This window comes from Hypanus sabinus, chromosome 13 (genome assembly GCF_030144855.1).
Source record: "Hypanus sabinus isolate sHypSab1 chromosome 13, sHypSab1.hap1, whole genome shotgun sequence".
In the NCBI taxonomy this organism is placed as follows: domain Eukaryota; kingdom Metazoa; phylum Chordata; class Chondrichthyes; order Myliobatiformes; family Dasyatidae; genus Hypanus; species Hypanus sabinus.
In genome coordinates this window covers 90,945,833-90,964,783 of record NC_082718.1, presented here as the reverse complement: position 1 = coordinate 90,964,783, position 18,951 = coordinate 90,945,833, and the positions used below count along the sequence as shown (strand labels likewise).

Here is an 18,951-nt window from a genome sequence, read left to right as displayed (position 1 = left end):
AAGCACTGACAACTTGCGCTCGAATGCCAAAACATCCTCCATATGTGCAGGGCTGTGCGTCCTTTCCCCTGAAGAGCTGTGTTCAGCATGTTCAGGTGCGCTGTCATGTCTACCATGAAGTGTAGCTTTTCCAGCCACTCTGGCTGTTCCAGCTCAGGAAAGGTGAGCCCTTTGCTGCCCAGGAAAGTTTTCACTTCTTCCAGTCACGCGACAAAGCGTTTCAGCACCTCCCCTCTGCATAGCCACTGGACTTTGTTGTGCAGCAGGAGATCAGAATATGCGCTTTCCAGCTCGTCCAGTAACAAACGGAATTGACGGTGATTTAAACTTTTTGCCATTATTTTATTGACAATCTGAATGACAACATCCATTACTTCTGTGCATTCCGGAGGAAATGTTTGAGCGCACAGTGCCTCTTGGTGCAAGATGCAGTGAAAAGTCAGCAGCTTTTTGTCCAGCGACTTCTGCAGTAATGCCACAAATCCCTTGTGCGCTCCTGTCATACTTGGTGCCCCGTCAGTAGCTACTGACATCGGGTGGGTGGTCTTTATTCCTTTGGCTCTTCAACAATTCAAGACAGCCTCACAGATGTCCTCCCCCCCCCCCCCCCGTGTTTGGCCTTTTAGAGGTATCAACTCAATCATTTCTTCCTGTGGCCCGGCAGAGTTTACATACCGGCAGAACAGCACTATTTGTTCAATATCACCTTTGTCTTTAGACTCGTCACAGGCAATCGAGTAGGCCACAGCTGAATTGATGTCTTTAATTTGCTGTCCTGTGATGTCTTCTGCCATTTTTATGGTTCTGTCTTTGACAGTCTTTGCAGAGAGGGGCATATCCCTGATTTTCTTCACAATTTCACTCTTGTTTTTAAAGTACGTGAATAGATGTTCTGAAATCTTACTCTTTTATATATTCTTTTATATATTCACCATCTGTAAACTGCTTCCTGTGCCTGACTATTTCCTGAGCAGCAACAAAACTGGCATATATAGTTGATTTTCCATACTTCATCCACTTCTTGAAATGATTTTTGCTCAGATCAACCTTTCTGCATCAGTTCCGAATCAGCCTTTTTTCTCTCATCTTCATCCGGATATTTTTGAGCAAAGGCTGTGTGTTTATTCTGGAAATGTCTTGCGACATTTGACTTTTTGTTGTTTGCTAGTTTCTCATTGCATATTAAGCATACCGGTAAACCAGTCTCGTCAACAGTGAAAGCAAATGAATCTGCCCACATATCATTAAACATTCTGTTTTCTTCAGTCACTTTTCTTTTTTTAGAATTCTCCATAGTTAGCCTACCTTGGATCGAAAAATTAAAGAAATCGCTCACTGGCGGGTGTCAGGCATTGGCAGTAGTGATGTATATTAATAGCGACAAAAAAACACATTTTATTTAGATTGTACAATATCACCATAATCTTCAAATTTAGAATTACATTTCAAAAACTAACAAACTAACATAAAATACATTTTAATTAAATACTCATCATTTATTTTCCAAAGCCACAGGGAGCCGCAGCACTGAGATGAAAGTGCCACATGCGTCTCCGGAGCCGCGGGTTGCCGACCCCTGGACTAGGCAGAAAAATAGTTCGGCACAGCCAAGCAGGGCCAAAAAGCCTGTTTCTGTGCCTTAATGCTCTATGTTTCTATGGCAACTTTCTTCAGGGTTTTTAATGAGGTCTTTTACTGGTGATTACTGCAGAAAGTTAAGTAAAATACAGAATCATTGAGTATCTGAATATACCAATACTGTTGATTATTCTCACAACTAGTGTTAACCAAGATAATGCACATAGCCTTGATGATAGCTTAATATGATAGCTTAATAACGATTAAAAAAACAATACTTCCTTCAAAATATACCTAACTAGTTGTTTACCAATATTAACAAAAACTCAAGACTCAGATATTGCTGTTTCAAGGGCAAATAAAGAGGATGGAGTTGAATGTCTTTCCACTGGGTGCTTCAAATTGTACCCCATGTAGGAAATGATATAAAAAGCATCTTACATACAGGACATGATGTCCGTACAAAACAAACTGTGCCTTTTGAGGCCAGAACATTAGATGTGGTCAAGAGAAAAATGTGCAAAGTCCACACAGACAGTACCTGCGGTCACAACTGAAGCAGAGTCTCTAGCTCCTTGTACAGTTTAGTGTGAAGTCTGTTGCTGCAGTTTAGTGCTCTGTAATGTTTTGTAGCATTAAATATAACTTTGCATTAAATATTGCTTTACTATTTGTGAATGAGTGTTAAGAGTGCAAAATAGTTACTATATATTGTTTTTAACATAGATTGGTGAAATTGAAAACTTCCAAGTGCTTGAGGATAGAGGAGCCAATGGATTTCATTCCAAAGGATACTAATTTTCAGGGACAAAAGTTAGCAGGAGACAAGACTGGGATGTTATCAGGCCATGAATGTAATCTATGGAAGTTAAAAGGGATGGAAAGCAATAGCTAAGTCTTTAATGACAATTTGAAATTGATTTATTGTTATTGTCATATTGTCATACAGTGAAAAGCTTGTCTTGCATATTGTTCATACAGATCAGGTCATTACACACTGCAATTAGATAAAACAAGGTGAAACAATAGTGTAGAATAAAGTGTAACAGCTACAGAGGAAGTACGTGCAGTAAGGTGCAAGGTCATAATGAGAACATTGTTTGGTTAAAAGTCCATCTTGTCATACTAGGGAACCATTTAATAGTCTTATATCAACTGGGTAGAAGCTGTCTTTGAACTTGGTAGTAAATGTTTTTGGACTTTTATATCTTCTGCTTGATGAAAGAAGGGAGAAGAGAGAACGTCCAAGGTGATTGGAGTCTTTGGTTATAATGTCTTCTTTAATGAGGCAGTGCGAGGTATAGACACAGTCCATAGAAGGGAAGTTGGTATGGAGCTGTGACCACAATTCTTTGTATTGTCTTGACATGTACAGAGCAGTTGGCAGACCAAACCATTATGCGATCAGATAGGTTACTTTATATGGTACATAAAAATTGGTGAGAGGAATATGCCAAATTCCTTTAGCCTCCTGAGGAAGTAGAGGCATTGGCGAGCTTCCTTGGTCACAGTGTGAATGTGGCTGGACCAAGATGGGCTATTGGTGATAAAGATCTCAACTGCAGCAACATTGATGTATGTGCACTGTATCCCTTCCTGAAATTAGTGATCAGCTCTTCCATTCTCTCTATCTCTTTCTTCGACTCTGACTCATTGTTATTTGAGATGTGGTCCACGACAGTGGAACCATCTATAAACTTGTGAATCGAGTTAAAGCAGAATCTGGCCAGGCAGACATTATTGTACAGAGAGTAGAGTAGGGGGCTGAGGCATAACCTTATGGGGCATCAGTGTTTAGAATAACAGTGTTGAAGGCGTTGCTGCCTATCCTGCCTGATTGGGTTCTATTAATCAGAAAGTTGGGGGTCCAGTTGCAGAGGGAGTTGTTGACTCCAAAGGTCTGGAGTTTGGCGGAGTTTTCTTTCAGCTGCAATTGCAAATCAGTGTTCAAATTGGATATCATAGTTGCAATTTTTACATAGTCCATGTATATAGTTTGTGCCATGAGACACTAGCTAAAGGAGGATAAGCAGATAATTGTAGAATAGTCGATGTGAAGTCATATGTGGGCAAATTGGGCGAGTGCCTGAGAAAATGCACTGATGGATAAATTCACTGGAAGGCTAGTAGCATTTAGGCTTCTGAATTTTGTAGTCCTTTAGTATAATAGAAGTAATAGAGAAATAAGACAAGCAAATATTAAGGCTGCACGATGGCATGTTGATTATAGCTTTAAATGCCCCATTCAAGAAAGAATATTGCTCAGGAATGAAGGTGGCAATGAGAAATGAATTTTAAATGGAGTTGGTGGAGCAAGAATGTTTTGTCATGGGGTACCCAAGGCAGAGATCACTGTGTCTGTAACGTACATATATTCAGATAAATGTATGAAGTAGAACAATGTGTAAGGCAGCAGGGAAATTATTGGGCAATATTTATTTTGCTTTGCCCTCACAAAGCAGTATTTGACTGATCTTCTGTGCTGAAACTTTCATTGGTTCTATTAATGTAGATGGTAATAAAGGTTGGCATGGATAGTGGGCTAAGAGTCTGTTCCTTTATTGTGTTCAACTCTATGTATGACTTTTTGTATAATTATTTCTTTAAAATCTTACTGATTGACTTTGCATGTGGCTAAATGTGGTAGTTTTGGTCTGTGGCCAGTTTGATGTTTACATGCTAAGTTGCTCTTTGATGCAATCAGCTCATTTTAAGGTAATTAAAATGTTCTCGCATCAGGGGATGTCATCCACTCAGGCACACAGAAAAGTGAAACAAAGTGGGTGTAGATTTTCCATATTCTTCTCTGTTATTTTATTATTGTATTGAAATTTTTTCAATGTGTCATTTTATTCTCAAAGCATGTCTTTTCATTTTAGTGAAGCCACATAATATGAATGTAAGGCCCCATTACAGACAGATTGATATTTTTAACAATATTTCCATTTTATGCCCAGATTTTCATGTTTCAGTATTGCTTCAATTCATTTTGCAGCCGATAAAGTACTTGTAAAGTCTCTGTTTTGATCAGGGGAGCACACTTGCCAATTTACGCACAGCATTGACTTTCAAAAAGAAATGTGGCAAAAGCCTTTTTTTTCTTAATTCAGTGGATAAATCTTGGCTGGGATATTTGGGAGTCATCTGGTCGTCTTTCGGTAGTTTTTTGGGAATTTCACATGCACCTGAGAGGATAGAGGAGTCCTTGGTTTGAGGAATTATTTGAAAGATTGCTGCTCTGATATCGACAATGAATTTATTCTGAGCATGAAGTAAAATAATGGGCAGTGATGTAAGACTTGGGGTTCTGTTTATTAAAAAATATCTAGGATGGCTGGAAAAGATTCCAACATTGGTAAGGAATATTGAGGAAAGAGTTGGAGGAGGGTTGGTGTGGTTTGTATTTTAAAAGTAAGTTTATTTGAAAGAAAGGTAAAAACCTAAAGCTTATAATTTTGACTTTCTATTCTTGTGAGGTAAGTAGAGGAAGAAGGGAAAAGAGTGAGACTGGAGAAATAACCAAAGCAGATGCAAGAAACCAGATGCAGGCTGAATGATTGTTTGCAGTATGTGTCTATTCAATCAACAAGGGAGCCTTGCGTTTACCTGCCACTTCAACTCTTGTTATCCTATTTTCAATCTTAATCGTGTCCTTTGCCCTCCTGTACTTTTTCAACAAAGCCTAACATAAACTCCAGGAGCAACACATAATCCTCTGTTTAAACACATAGCAGCCCTCTGGATTTGATGTTGAATTCATGAATTTCACATAACCAGCTTTTCCAGTTAGTGTCAAGGATTGGCCAGTGGAAATGTAATGGTATCCACAGTTGTATGAACATGTTTTTTGCTTTTCAAAGACTTCCTGACATTTCTGGCATTCTTGTTTTCCTGCAATATATTGTTTCTCTGACCTTATTTATCGTCCTCTATTTACGCCTCCACCAGACAGATTTGCTGGGATTGACCTCTCAAAGTACCTGAGGCATGGATTATTTTTGTTTCTACCCTATCACAGACGTTTTCATTATTTTCCCCACACCTTGCCATCTATGCAATGTAATTGGTTTATTATTGTCACATGTACAAAGGTACAGTGACAACACTTGTTTTGCATGCCATCTATACAGATCATTCTAAACCTAAGTACATAATTGCAGTAGAATGTGAAAAGCAATAATAGTATGCATAATATAGTGCTACAGAGAAAGGAAAGTGCAGGATCATTAGGTGGATTGAGAGATCAGAAGTTGCTCTTTGTGATAGACTCGGCTGCTTTCACAGCTCTCCACAATTTTTTTGTGGTCTTGGGTAAAGCAATTGCCACACCAAGGATAGGATGGTTTCTACTTCTTTTGTTTTCTCATTTTTCCTATTCCTGTAAAAGGGCCAGAACTTGTACTTAGTTTATCTCTCTACATTTGGTGCCTGATGTCCAAATTATTTCCATAATTTTCACTGTTATTTCAATCTTGTGCTCAAGTGGCTCGAGTGGCGCTTAAAATCCTGCACCCTTTTGATTCAGATTGGGTCTCCTGTTAGAAATACCCAGAGTTGACGGGTGTATTTGAATTGATTATCGTTTAAGGATGAATGATGGAAATTGCTAATGAACTTCAATTTGTACAAGGGAAGAATCTGGTGCCAGTGAACATTCTGCCAAGAGTGTAGAACAGAATCCTAGCAAGAGTGTAGAAGGGAGGAAAGAGTGAGGGAGAGTGGTGGTAGGGAAAACCATCATCTGGAAGAAAGCACCAAAGCAGACACTACATTTCGTGGTCCATTTAAAGAAAAAGATGACTACTTGTAGTGCCTTTTTGTTTCTTATAAATATGCTAGCTTCTGCTTTAGACACATTTATATTGCCCATCTCCAGGGGCTGTCCTGACATTGGCTCAATTTCTACTCAATTGAAATTGACTCTATAAATGAATTGTCTGCTCATGGCTATAAAACTTTGTATGGATTTATCCCTGGTTCTATCATTTACATCATCCATATATTGGTAATATTTGCTGGCATGGGGCACCTTCCTTATGCAGGCTGACTGCATTCTGCTCTTCCTCTTGTGCTTCTGTGACCTAGAAACAGCTTCAACTGTAAGTTGCATCTCATTCAGCTGCAAGAAATTTGGCAGGAAACTGCAACTGAATAGATTTGACATAGGAAGTGTGTTGTGATCGACAGGAAATAAACAATGTTGTATAGTTTATAGCTAATAATAGGAATGCATATCGAATCCCAGAGTCCTCATCCATGGGAAACAGTAATTGATTTGGTATAGCTACTCATACTGTGTGTCATTTTGTTTTCAATATATTAAAAAAAATCTGAAATGAACAACGTTTAGTCATCTTTCTTGGTTTACACACCCAAAATTCAAGTTTATTTATTCCATGTACAGGGAATCATGCAGTGAAATGTGCACCCAAAGGGGGCAGGCCGCGAGAGTTGCCACATATTCTGGTGCCAACGTAACAGAACAACGCAGAATGCAACAAGCAGCAAAACAACAACAGCAAAAACAAGCCCTGTTCTTCCCGCCGACTCTCACATATACACAGTCCTATAACTCCAAGTTAGTCTGTATTATTCTGCCTCCAGTTGGCTCTGATTTGGATGCAGAGACGCAGACATTGGGCTTTCTGACTGCCTCAGCAGACTCACTGAGATTTGCAGAGCAGGAGTTCTGGCATCGGACCTTGACTTGTGGACTTCTGATTCACTCCTTGGCATCGGCTATAGGAACGCCAGTTACCGAATACCAGATCACAAACTCTGGATTCGCTGACCACAGGACCACAAGCATTAGTCCGTGCTCTGGGCACACTGATTCGCAAACCCAGGGAGTCATCGAACCTCATTCCTCCTGCTCACATAGGATTCCAACTTCAGAACCTCCTGACAACTCATTGACCCTGGGCGATCCACCACACTTCAAGCTTTCAAAATCATGCGTTTCTTACTTTTAATTTTAAACAACTTCAGGGGGAGGAATGAATTCCAAGGGGAAAGGGGAGTATTTAAGCTTTGATACAGAGTTCCTCCAGCATTTTGTATTCATTACTCTGGACCCAGCATCTGCAGAATCTCTTGTGTTTAGAAAATTAGCAATGTGTTTATCAAAAGTCTATTGAAAAAGGAAAATTGCTTCATTGCATCTTGTATGTGCTTGCTTTCTCTCATGAGGAATTGATAATTCCTTACTGTGTCTGAGATGACTTGCCATGATTTTCCCAGTAGACGCAAAACCTAGCAGTTAAGAAATGCATTGGTGAAACCTTTGTCAAGTAAAATACTGCAGCAGACTTGTGTTGTACCTTTGCCCAGTTTTGAAGTATTTAGGTAGCATACATTTCTAGGTGGTTCAGTCAGTCAGGTGCTGTCCTGTCAGTAAGTAATTGATCTTGGAGTGCTAGTTAACCTATTGCCACAAAATGCTGGAGGAACTCAGCAGGTCAGGCAGCGTCCATGGAAAAGAGTAAACAGTCGACTTTTTGTGCAGTGACACTTCCTCAGTTCTGAAGAAGGGTCTCAGCCTGAAACATGACTGCTTACTCTTTTTCCTTGGATGCTGCCTGACCTGCAGAATTCCTCCAGCATTTTTTCTGTGTTGCTTTAGATTTCCAGCACCTGCAGACTTTCTAGTGCTTGTAAGCTATTGCCAGCCATTTCTGAAGGTGCTGTAGAGGCATAATGGTACATTGATCCTACCCTCCTATCTTCCGTTTTTTAATATTTCCCCAGCCACGTCATTTCTAAGTTAGCATATTAAATTTTACTCCACTTGTCCTTAAAGAATATTCTTCCTCCAAGCTTCTCCCACATATAAATATATACAGCTGGCAAAGCAATTTCTTTAGATTTGTAAGCATTTTCCAACCAATTCATTTCTGTAGTTCTACATATAGAAAATAGAACTGTAAAGATTTGAATAAACTGAGCTAATTCAAATTTGTTTTGATTATTTACAGCATAGGACAGTAGGCCGGCCAAAAGGAAAGCTTGGAACCTCTGCAGCAGTGAAGCTTGCTGCTAACAGAGCTACAGCTGGAGCACGTAGGAGGAGAACAAGATGTCGGAAATGCGAGGCATGTTTAAGAACCGAATGTGGCAAATGCCATTTCTGCAAGGATATGAAGAAATTTGGAGGACCAGGGAGAATGAAACAATCCTGTATCATGAGACAGTGCATTGCAGTAAGTCACAATGGTGAAACGTTTCCATATAATTGTGCATGTAACCCCCTCACGGGGCTTGTATGCGAACTTGGCTCAATGGCTAACTGTTAACAGACAAATGGCTCAGTGGTGAGAAGGCCACCTTTACAACAATATACGTCTAAGGTTGTTACAATTTGGGGATTAACAAAACTGGGAAGTTGGGATATTTCGATGAACAAGTCTCTATTTGAGTGAATGTCAAGTCCCTTTGAGTTCAAGAGTAGAGAGGTCATGTTGCAACTCTACAAATCTCTAGTGAGACCATACTTAGAGTATTGTGTTCAATTCTGGTCACCTCATTACAGGAAGGATGTGGAAGCTATGGAGAGGGTGCAGAGGAGATTTACCAGGATGTTGCCTGGATTGGAGAACAAGTTATATGAAGCAAGGTTAGCAGAGTTGGGACTTATCTCTTTGGAGCATAGAAGAATGAGAGGGGACTTGATAGAGGTCTGCAAAATTATAAGAGGCATAGATAGGGTGGATAGTCAGTACCTGTTTCCCAGGGCACCAATAGCAAACACCAGAGGGCATATGTACAAAATTAAGGGAGGGAAGTTTAGGGGAGACATCAGGGGTAAGTTTTTTTACACAGAGGGTTGTGAGTGCCTGGAATGACTTGCCAGGGATGGTGGTGGGGCTAAAACATTAGGGGTATTTAAGAGTCTCTTGGACAGGCACATGGATGAAAGAAAAATTGAGGGTTATGGGGTAGTGTGGGTTTAGTACTTTTTTAAGGATTATATGGGTCAGCACAACATGGAGGGCTGTACTGTGGTGTAGTGTTCTATGGTTCTATGAATGCTATGTAAATACTGCCCATACAGAGTTGCTGGTTGCCAAGAAATGACAAATCCTACACCAGCATAAAATTGTAAACTAAGTATATTTACCAATTTCAGCTTTATCAAACAGTTATTAAGAAAAAGAAAAGAAAGGAAAAAAATAGTAAAGAGGATTTATTGCATTTAGACCAGTCTAATTATGTATATGACCATTGGAGCTCATCTCTTCCAAAAGCTGAGCGCAACTGCTACTCAGAGTGCTGAATTCTCATCACCAATCACCAGTAGATTATCTTTGACTCTTTCATCCTCGTGAAGCACTTCTTGCAATAGCATATTCCCATTGGATCAAATTCTACAGGCGTCTTCCCGATCTTCTCTTTTTGCATCTCCCGGCAAAAGACCATGAAGCACACCACTGTCCATCACAAATCTCTCTCTCAAGAACCTTCTCTTGATCCCATCATCCTAATTGGCTGACACAACATTCCTAAGTTGAACAACATGGCCCCTTTAGCCAAAGCCGAAACATTCTACCAGCAGGACACTACTTTTACAGAAACTACTAAAATGAAATACTCCGCAGCATAGGAGAACAAATCTAATCAGTTGGAGAACAAATCAGGCAGCATCTGTCGAAAGAGAAACGGATAAAACTGCAGGTTAAAGCCATTTTATTAGCACTTGGAATGAAGAGAAACAATTTAGCTCTAAGTTACTGAGTCATTGAGGGAAGCATGGATAGGATAAAGGGAATGCTGTATATCTGATGAAGTGATATATCACAACAGTTGATTGTTCAGAGCAATGTCCAAGGCCCTACTTTTAGTTGTAAGTTGGAGCAGGTAGTGATCACATGTACTAAGAGCGGACAACATTAACATGTAAGTTGATAAGTAGCAGTTAACATACATGTCATTTTTAGGCTTTGGCTGTTTTGAAGGAAGACAACTAACTTTTAAAAATAAAAAATTTAAAATGAATGAAGCTCTTATTAAACAATTGCTTAAGGTGTATATAAAAGTCTACTTGAGAATTTAAAACATTATTGAAGAAGAAAGAAAATGCTGGTGCCTAAGATGCGGCAATTACTCTGCTTGATACAACTGTCTCTAACTGTAAACACTCTACAGTTGAATGAACTCTGTTAAATTGCATAGTAATTAAACTCTTATCTTGTCAGTAGCATCAAAAGGGCCAGCTATTTAATGTTTGGAAAACTTAACAACACAACATCTCCAAGAGTTCCTTATAATCTATTAAAACTGGTGTACCCCATGCATGAGCCTGCTTCGATTAACTGGTTATTCATCCCTTGATGGGCATTGCATTGAGCTATGTCTTTTCCTTATCCTATGCTTTTCCAATGTACATCAGTTAATAACGACCAGGAATATACCAAGCTAAAATTTATCCCATCGTTTTTTCTAAGGGCACTTGATGTCATTTGTAATACTCCATCTTTGCCTTTATAATGAGCAAACCTGGACAGTTTGCATAAGTCATGGACTTTGTCAGAAAGAACATTGCAAAAATTTGCATCGTCTCTAAATCTTACCCTACATTTATTACTGGTCATGGTTCCAATCTCTCCTTTTTACCCTTGCACTCCTATGTTTTATTAAATACTTGTTCTCAGGCTCATTAAAACTGCGTAAACTGGTAAGAATAGTTAAAGTAATCTTCCACTTTTTCTGCCTCCCTTCATAAATGACAAATTGATGTATTTTCAGTGATTTGGAAAAGTTTGAACAACCAGAAAATTGCCTTCATGCATCTTTTTCAGCAAAACTATTTTTAAATGCCTATAAGATACCTACCTACCTGATCAGTTAGGTTTCGTGCGGAATTAATGTCTTGGGCAACGTTACTATCAAAGTCACTTGAGAAAATGTTTGCCCTGTAATTGAAGCATAATCATAGTAACATTTGCAGGGATATAGGTAAAAGTAGTTGAATAGAACTAATTGGGTGTTTTAAAGGAAACCAAACACAATGGGCCAAATGTTGGCTGTTATCAATATCAAGAACTTGCAAATAAAATATAATGTGATTTGGAATTTATGTTGTCATCAATTTTCACCCTTATTAGAAATAAATAAACAGTATAAATGAGTGATTTTTTTTTAGCGATGTAATAAAAACAAGTCATAAGAATTAGGAACAGGAGTAAGCTATTTGACCTTCCTAGCCTGCTCCTCCAATCATGATATGTCTAAAAGCATTTTTCTGCACTGTTCCCATGTTCCTTAATTCTTTTAATATTCCAGGAATCCATCAAACTATGTTCTGAATGAATTCAGAGAATGAACATCCACAGGTCTGTGCCTAAGAATTTCAGGGCTTCATCATGCTAATGAGTGAAGACATTTCTCTTTATTTAAGTCCTAAAAAGTGTACTCTCAGTTCTTGACTCATTAACCAAGGGGCTCTTCCTGGTTCCAGCCTGTCAAGCCCTTTAAGAATTTTAGTCTAATCCACTCAATTTCTCATGGGAAATTGGCCATTCCACGTTTAGTGAATGTTTGCTACACTTTGGCAAGTGTGTCTTGTAGAGAAAGAGGCCTAACTGCATGCGGTACTTTCAGTATGGCCCTATATAATTACAGTATGATTCCTTTACAGCTATACTCAAATCCTTTCACCATTAAGTGCTACAGCTGCATTTTAGCTTTAGGTGATTGTTATACAAGTCTGAAAGTCCCTTTGAACATTTCCTTAACTGTCACCATTTTCAAAAAATGCTCTGTTTTTTGTTTTAGTGTACCAGAATGGCAACTTCTGACATTATATTAAATAATGGATTCTTTCAGTGGTAATTATCAGCAGAATTAACTCATTTCCCTGGTTCCTCATACATAAAGCTTTCTTGTGGTAAAGGGGTCACACTTTCTTTCATATCCCGCAGGAGCAGTTACCGAGTAGTGCCTGTAAAGAGATGTTTTACAATGGTTGGCATCCATCTGTATTATCATATAAATGATTAGTTCATGAAATTGCAGCTAACACTTTAAACATTTCCCTCCTGAGCATTTTTTCCTAATTTCTTACATAACAGAACCATTGTCAATAATCCTGCTGTTGGCTCAGAACTCGTGATGAAAATTGGGTAAACCAAAAGAATACATAAGGTCAACCAGATGCATTCGTGCTTAATGCCAAGTTCCCTTGGGTTCAAATTCAGTGAGTTTGCTCCCACATTGGAACATGGGTGGTTATTTTAATTTGTATATCTATGCTTTCATGCACTTCCACGTTAACAATGAAGCCAGGAAGTCTCTCTAATTCAATAAATCTCTAATTATGTAATCTGAGTGTTAAATCGTGTTCAATGAACAAGAATTTGTAGTTGAATGGGGTAAATGATTCATTGAATGCCTTCACTCTATTACCGTCCTGCTGTATTTGCTCAACGTTAAAAAAAATCCATAACTGTCATAAACATCGCTAATGTCACTTAATTTGAAAGTGTTTTGCAGCATTTAGTGATTAAGACATAGCTAAAGGGTTTTGTAACTTGATGCTCTAAATTGTTGAAATACTCGATGTTTATTTTCTATAAATATTCTCTCCAGTAGACTGAGTCACAACACTGGTGAAATTTTACTGAGCGTTTAACAGTGAGCATTCTTTTCACTGAGATTAATGCTACTTCTTTGAATTTTTTACAACAACACAAAGTTAAAACCAAAATAAAAGTTCCTGTATTTTGCCTTTGCTTTGCCTTCACTTTCAGGAGAGTGATCTCCCACTTTCCTGCAACAAACTGCATTCAACACAGTAAGACAGTGCATTCAATAACTGCATTATTGTCCATCACAGATGTTAAAAGTTGGATTTTAAAGTTGGCTAAATGATGGGGTGGAGAGTTCGTTAATGTTTAAGTGAAGAGAGGTGTCTCTGCAGAGTTAGCACAAAGAGCTATACAAGGTTGCAGAGGTATATTGGCAAGAAGCAGTGGTGAGAATGGCAAGCAAGAACAGGAATTTAAAATTCAATGAGCTCATAATAAGACATGAATGACCATTGAAAAATACAAGAGAGTTGGTACAATGAAATGACAATGGCAGCAAACTTAGAAGCAAGTCTAGCCAAGATGATGCAGACCTATATTTTTTTATAGTTTCTTGAACCTTATTTAGAATTGAGTGTGCAGAGCATTTGAGAACCACAAGAATTATCTGCACATCTAGATGTAAGTTTTGCACAAACATTTGTCTTTATCATTCAGTCAGACAAATTAAAGGCAAAGTACTTGCCAGGAAATGTAAGTAGGGGAAAATCAGTAAGATAGATACAGAGTGTAGGAAATAAAAGTACCAGGGAGAATTTTTTAAATACCTTGGAGTGAAAGTGAACTTAGGTTCTGATGAATGGTTTCTGTTTTAATTCAAATTACCAGCATCTGCAGTTTTTTTGACTTTCGTTTAAGGTTAAAGGATTGTAAAAGAGCTATTTGTTTTAAAGCATACTATGTTATAATTATCCAGAAAAATGGGAGTCTGGATGTACGGAGATGATACTGAAGTGGACTGGGAATAATTGTGGTTGGTCTTGATGAGATGTATCATAAACAGGATTTTTAAACTGTTTCTCTTTTCTTTGCAGCCAGTCCTGCCACACACAGCAGTCTGTCTTATCTGTGGAGAAGCAGGAAAAGAGGACACTGTGGAAGAAGAGGAGGCAAAGTTCAATTTCATGCTGATGGAATGCTCTATTTGTAATGAAATTGTGCATCCTGGCTGCTTAAAGGTAACAGTCAAACTTGATGTTTCTCTCCCCCCTCCCCCCCCCCCACCTGCCACTAATCTTATCCTTTTGCTGGGTATTTTTTTCATCTATAATTTGAGTAATGAATTCCACCAGACTGTCAATTACATTTGAAAGAAATTGGAAGAAAATGCCTCAAAAATAATCCAAGGATTTCAGCATCAAGTAGAATCTATAGATATTTAAATTGAAATTTAAGCTTTTACTGCAGTGTTTTGATCATCACTTGGCATTTTATGAGTAATTAGCTTTCAACTCATCAACAACTTGCATTTATAAAGCATATTCAAAGTTGAAATAGATCACAATATTCTGCCTAGTCATGAGGATGAGGAAGGAAAAAGAATTAAATTATCTTATGTGAGGTTGATCTAAAGCAGACTCTATATGTAAATCCATTTATGACTGCATAATTACTTATTTTTTAATCATAACATCCAGTTATAGAGATTAATGGTTAAATAAAATCCCTTCACTTTACTAAATTACCAGATGTGGAGAGGGTGTTTCCATTGTTTTAAATTAATTTATCTTGGAGTCTAATCCAAGGGCAGAGCATCAGATTAAAGGGAAGTGAGGAGGAGTTCCTTCAGCCAATTGGTGGTGACTGTGGAAATCATTGGTCTTCACAGAGGGCTAAGACCAAGTCTTTGGGTTTATTTAAGGCAGAGCTAGGTAATTGATTGGTTAAGAGTTACAGGGAGAAGGCGGGAAAGCATGGTCTTAAAATATCACGGCCATGATTGAATGTCAATGCAGACTTGGCTGAAAATGGTGTGATTTTGCTCCTATCCCTGTGGTCTTAAATCTGCTCTGAACATATTACATGCATTTTTTTAAAAAATCTATTTGACATACTACTATATTTTTGGGGAGAATTGATAAGTTATTCAGATTCAAATGCATCTTATGTTTAACTGAGAATTGGCTTTGATCTGAGATTTGGAGAAGTGTGTATTCTGGACTGGAACTCAGAAATGTGACCTGAAACTTACGATGTTGACACTTTTGTGTTCCACACTAAAAGAAATTAATTTAAAACAAATTAGTTAAAGGCACTGATTTGAGACATTTTGTAATTAAACTCATGTATCAAATGATTTGTGAACTGAAACACTCGTTTATGAAACACATTTGTTTACTGTATGTTAAATTGAGAAATTCCAAATACAGTGTACAATGTTTTTATTTTCACTAATTCAGAGTTATTGTTTAAGCTAGTATTGTTCATTGTAATTTTAATCATAAAGCAACTGGTTAAGCTTATCTTAGAGCTATATAAACTCCCACCCAGTCTTCATTACTCTGAATAATCATGCTATAGCCGCATTTTTTTTCTCGATAATGAAGTATTATTCTGACTCTTAAAATAGTCTGGCTCCTGCAATCTCACCATTGTCAATAGAACACCATTTTAATCCTCTTTTTTTCAGTGGTCATGTTTATAGAGCTTTAAAATTATTTGTATTTGAGTCCCTATCACTGCCTCTAGAAAATGGAGACATATGCAATGGTATGTGATTTGGCTGCTGTCATGATTCATAATTTTAAAACTATGCCGTTTGAAATGCAGTCCTCTGACCTGTTTTTTCTTCTCTTCATGCCAAACCTTAGTAATCAGATCATGTTACCGTTACATGGTGAATTTTATGCTGAATTATTTATCCGTTCCTTTCTTTATGTTTTAGTCAAAGTATTATTCTGTCTTTTTTGTGTTGGTTGACAATGATCAATTTTAATGAATGTTTTTTTCCTGTGCTTGTCAGCTACAGGATGGAGATGGAGTTGTCAATGAAGAATTGCCAAACTGCTGGGAATGTCCAAAGTGCAACCATGAGGGTAAAACAGGGAAAGTAAGTTTAACTAGAGTTTTCTTTCTGGCCTGTCTTGCATTGTGAGATGATTGTTGTAATCAAGTCTAACCCTGCCCCTATACACTTAAAAACAAAAAAAGTTAGAAGTAGGCCATTTGACTGTAAGAGCCTGCACTGACGTTCAACATAATCCTAAGCCAGTCACCAGGGTGACAAAAGCCAGCTTGGAATCTCATTTGCAGTTATAATAACATCTCTCTATTTTGTTTATAATGAAATCTTATCAATGTAACTCTCTTTTAAACTTTGCACCTGCATATCAGAGCTGCCTGTGGTTCCACCAGCTTGGCTTACCTGAAAAGGCAGCAGCAGCCTCCTCCATTAAAAAGTGGTGATAGCAACTGCACTACTTCATGTCTTTCACAATACCTTGCATTCACTCATTCCCTTCTTGACTGTGGCTGTATTTCTAAATGCACTATCCACATACCTGTTAGGTTTGTGGATACTCCAAATGAATACATATTAAAGTATATTTAACCACTGGTTGCAACTGGTTCCTACTCGCAGTTTGTTGTCAATACTTCTGCAGGCTATCAACGGGCCTTCTGTTCTTTAATCTTTGCTTCCACTCTTTTTAAACTCACAAAGACTCAAGTCCTACTCCTTTTAAATTCTCTGGACCTTTGTTCCTCCAAGGCACTCTCCCACTTGATTTAAAATTACGGTAAGCAACTCTGGTTTAAAAGCAAGGATGGAAGCTAAGCATGATTCCCTATTCATTGCAGTTCCCACCATTAATGCAAATTGTTAAACTTCTCCCAGAAATGGACCTGGAAGTCCATTACTGTGCATCATTATGAGAGAAACTGCATCTTAATTTATTGACAAGCTAATACCTTTTTAAAAAAAAAATATTTCCAATATGAATTCCAATAAAGTCTTAACTGCTTGTGTTCAACTCAGGATGCTCTCAGTGAAATTCAGTACTATCTGGTTCAGCCAATCAACAACTTGTCTTAAAAATGCCATGATAAAGTGTGGCTAATTCTACGCATGTAAAGTTGTAGTTTGTTCTTTCTTACATGAGATATGTGGCCTTTTATGATGTACTGAATACTTCTGTGCTGAATGTGATTGATTATGCATCCTGATGACACTATATTGGTGTCATAATCCCTTATAGAATCCTGTGTTTGGCACTGTTCCTATATGCTCACATGACAGTTTTCAATGCAGGCATATAGTTAGATGCCTAACAGATAAACATCTGAACAAACCTGGTTATCAGTTAGCTCACACGTGGACTTTGCTGCTGTGCGTTTTGTAGCAAATAATGGATGTGGCACTTGGTTCTATTCAAGAGAGGTTAACTAAATTATGGTTAATCCTCCATAGATCGGCACTTTTCCACTGTGTTTCTGCGATCACTTATTCTATCAATGTGTAACTAATATCACATACAGAACAGTGAGTGAAATGCACCTATTAAAGGTCATGGATAGTTTTTGCCATGAAATAAGATATGGGTTTTGTCTAATGCTGCTGTGGGCTGATGAGCTCACTGCCAGAAGGATAGAAACAGCTTTATTTCAGGGTAGTGCATGTCAGATTAATTTAGAAGATTAAGGAAGTAAATATTTCTGGAAAGGATAGACCTGTGGTTGAGATTTTAATTAATGTGCAGTGTTGAGCTTTTCTGTTAAATGTAGTTAGATTTTTGGAATAGAGATGAGGGCAGCAAATTTTTTGTTAGGACCCAGTAGATATCTTTGACCTGATATACTTTCCAGCTTAGTAAATGAGAAATCTGGGATTTTTATTGGATTCATAGAGATTCCATTGGTTCAGTAAAAATTATACGCAGAGCTATCAATTCCCTTAAGACCAAATTATTTTAATGACTAAATAAATCAAGTTTTATTCTAATTGAGATATTATATTCCTTTAAATTGTGTTTAACGATTCTGTTCTTTGTAATACTTTGAAATATATTCAACATTATGTGTATTGCAGTGTGGCAATAATGGGCCTAAGGGATCATGAAATTGAGAATGTGCATTGGCCCAGTTCATCACGGGTTTAAACCCTCCCAAACATTGCATACGTCTATGTGAATTGTTGCCTTAGAAAAGCAGCATCCATCATCAAAGGTCCTCACCATCCAGACCAGGCTCTTTTCAAGCTGCTCCCATGAGGTAGAAGGCACAGATGCTTCAGGACTCTCACCACCAGGTTCAAGAAAAATTACTACCCCTCAACCATTAGGCTCTTGAACAAAAGGGGATAGCTACACTCATGTAAGGACTCTGTTATATTGATGGATGTTATATTGTTCTTTCATGCTCATTATTTATTGCTTTTATTTATATCTGCATTTGCACAGTTTGTTTTGTTTACAGTTCCCGATGTTTACAGTTACTGTTCTATAGATTTGCTAAGTATGCCTGCAGAAAAAGAATCTCAGGGTTTTACGTGGTGATATGTATGTACTCTGATAATAAATTTTACTTGGAACTTTGAAGAATCTGACTGTGGTAGGGATAAGTTTATTATATTGAACATATGTGAAGTACTACTGACTTTTGATAATGTAATTTCCTTGCTAGTCAATATGTATTAAAAATTGGTTTATTGATCATTACAGAGGTTGCCTCTGGTGCATCCCACTCCCTTCCTCTTTTCCAACCATGATTCCCTCACCTTGCCCCCTTCCCACTTTGTCGACAGTTGAGACCCATATCAGAAACAGGTTTATCATCATTCGCGTATGTTATGGAA

The 18,951-nt window shown here is 37.9% G+C and overlaps 1 protein-coding gene across 8 annotated transcripts in view; it reads left to right on the top strand.

Moving 5' to 3' along the window:
- kdm2bb (lysine (K)-specific demethylase 2Bb) overlaps positions 1-18,951 on the top strand; it is a 237,774-nt gene that overhangs the window by 179,317 nt on the left and 39,506 nt on the right. For 5 of the 8 annotated variants that reach the window (XM_059988188.1, XM_059988189.1, XM_059988182.1 and 2 more), the window contains 3 exons: positions 8,553-8,777; positions 14,195-14,338; positions 16,123-16,211. In XM_059988188.1, coding sequence (XP_059844171.1) covers positions 8,553-8,777; positions 14,195-14,338; positions 16,123-16,211 — 458 coding nt within the window. The remainder of the gene's footprint in view (positions 1-8,552; positions 8,778-14,194; positions 14,339-16,122; positions 16,212-18,951) is intronic. The other 3 variants (XM_059988184.1, XM_059988183.1, XM_059988187.1) reach the window with 1 other exon arrangement.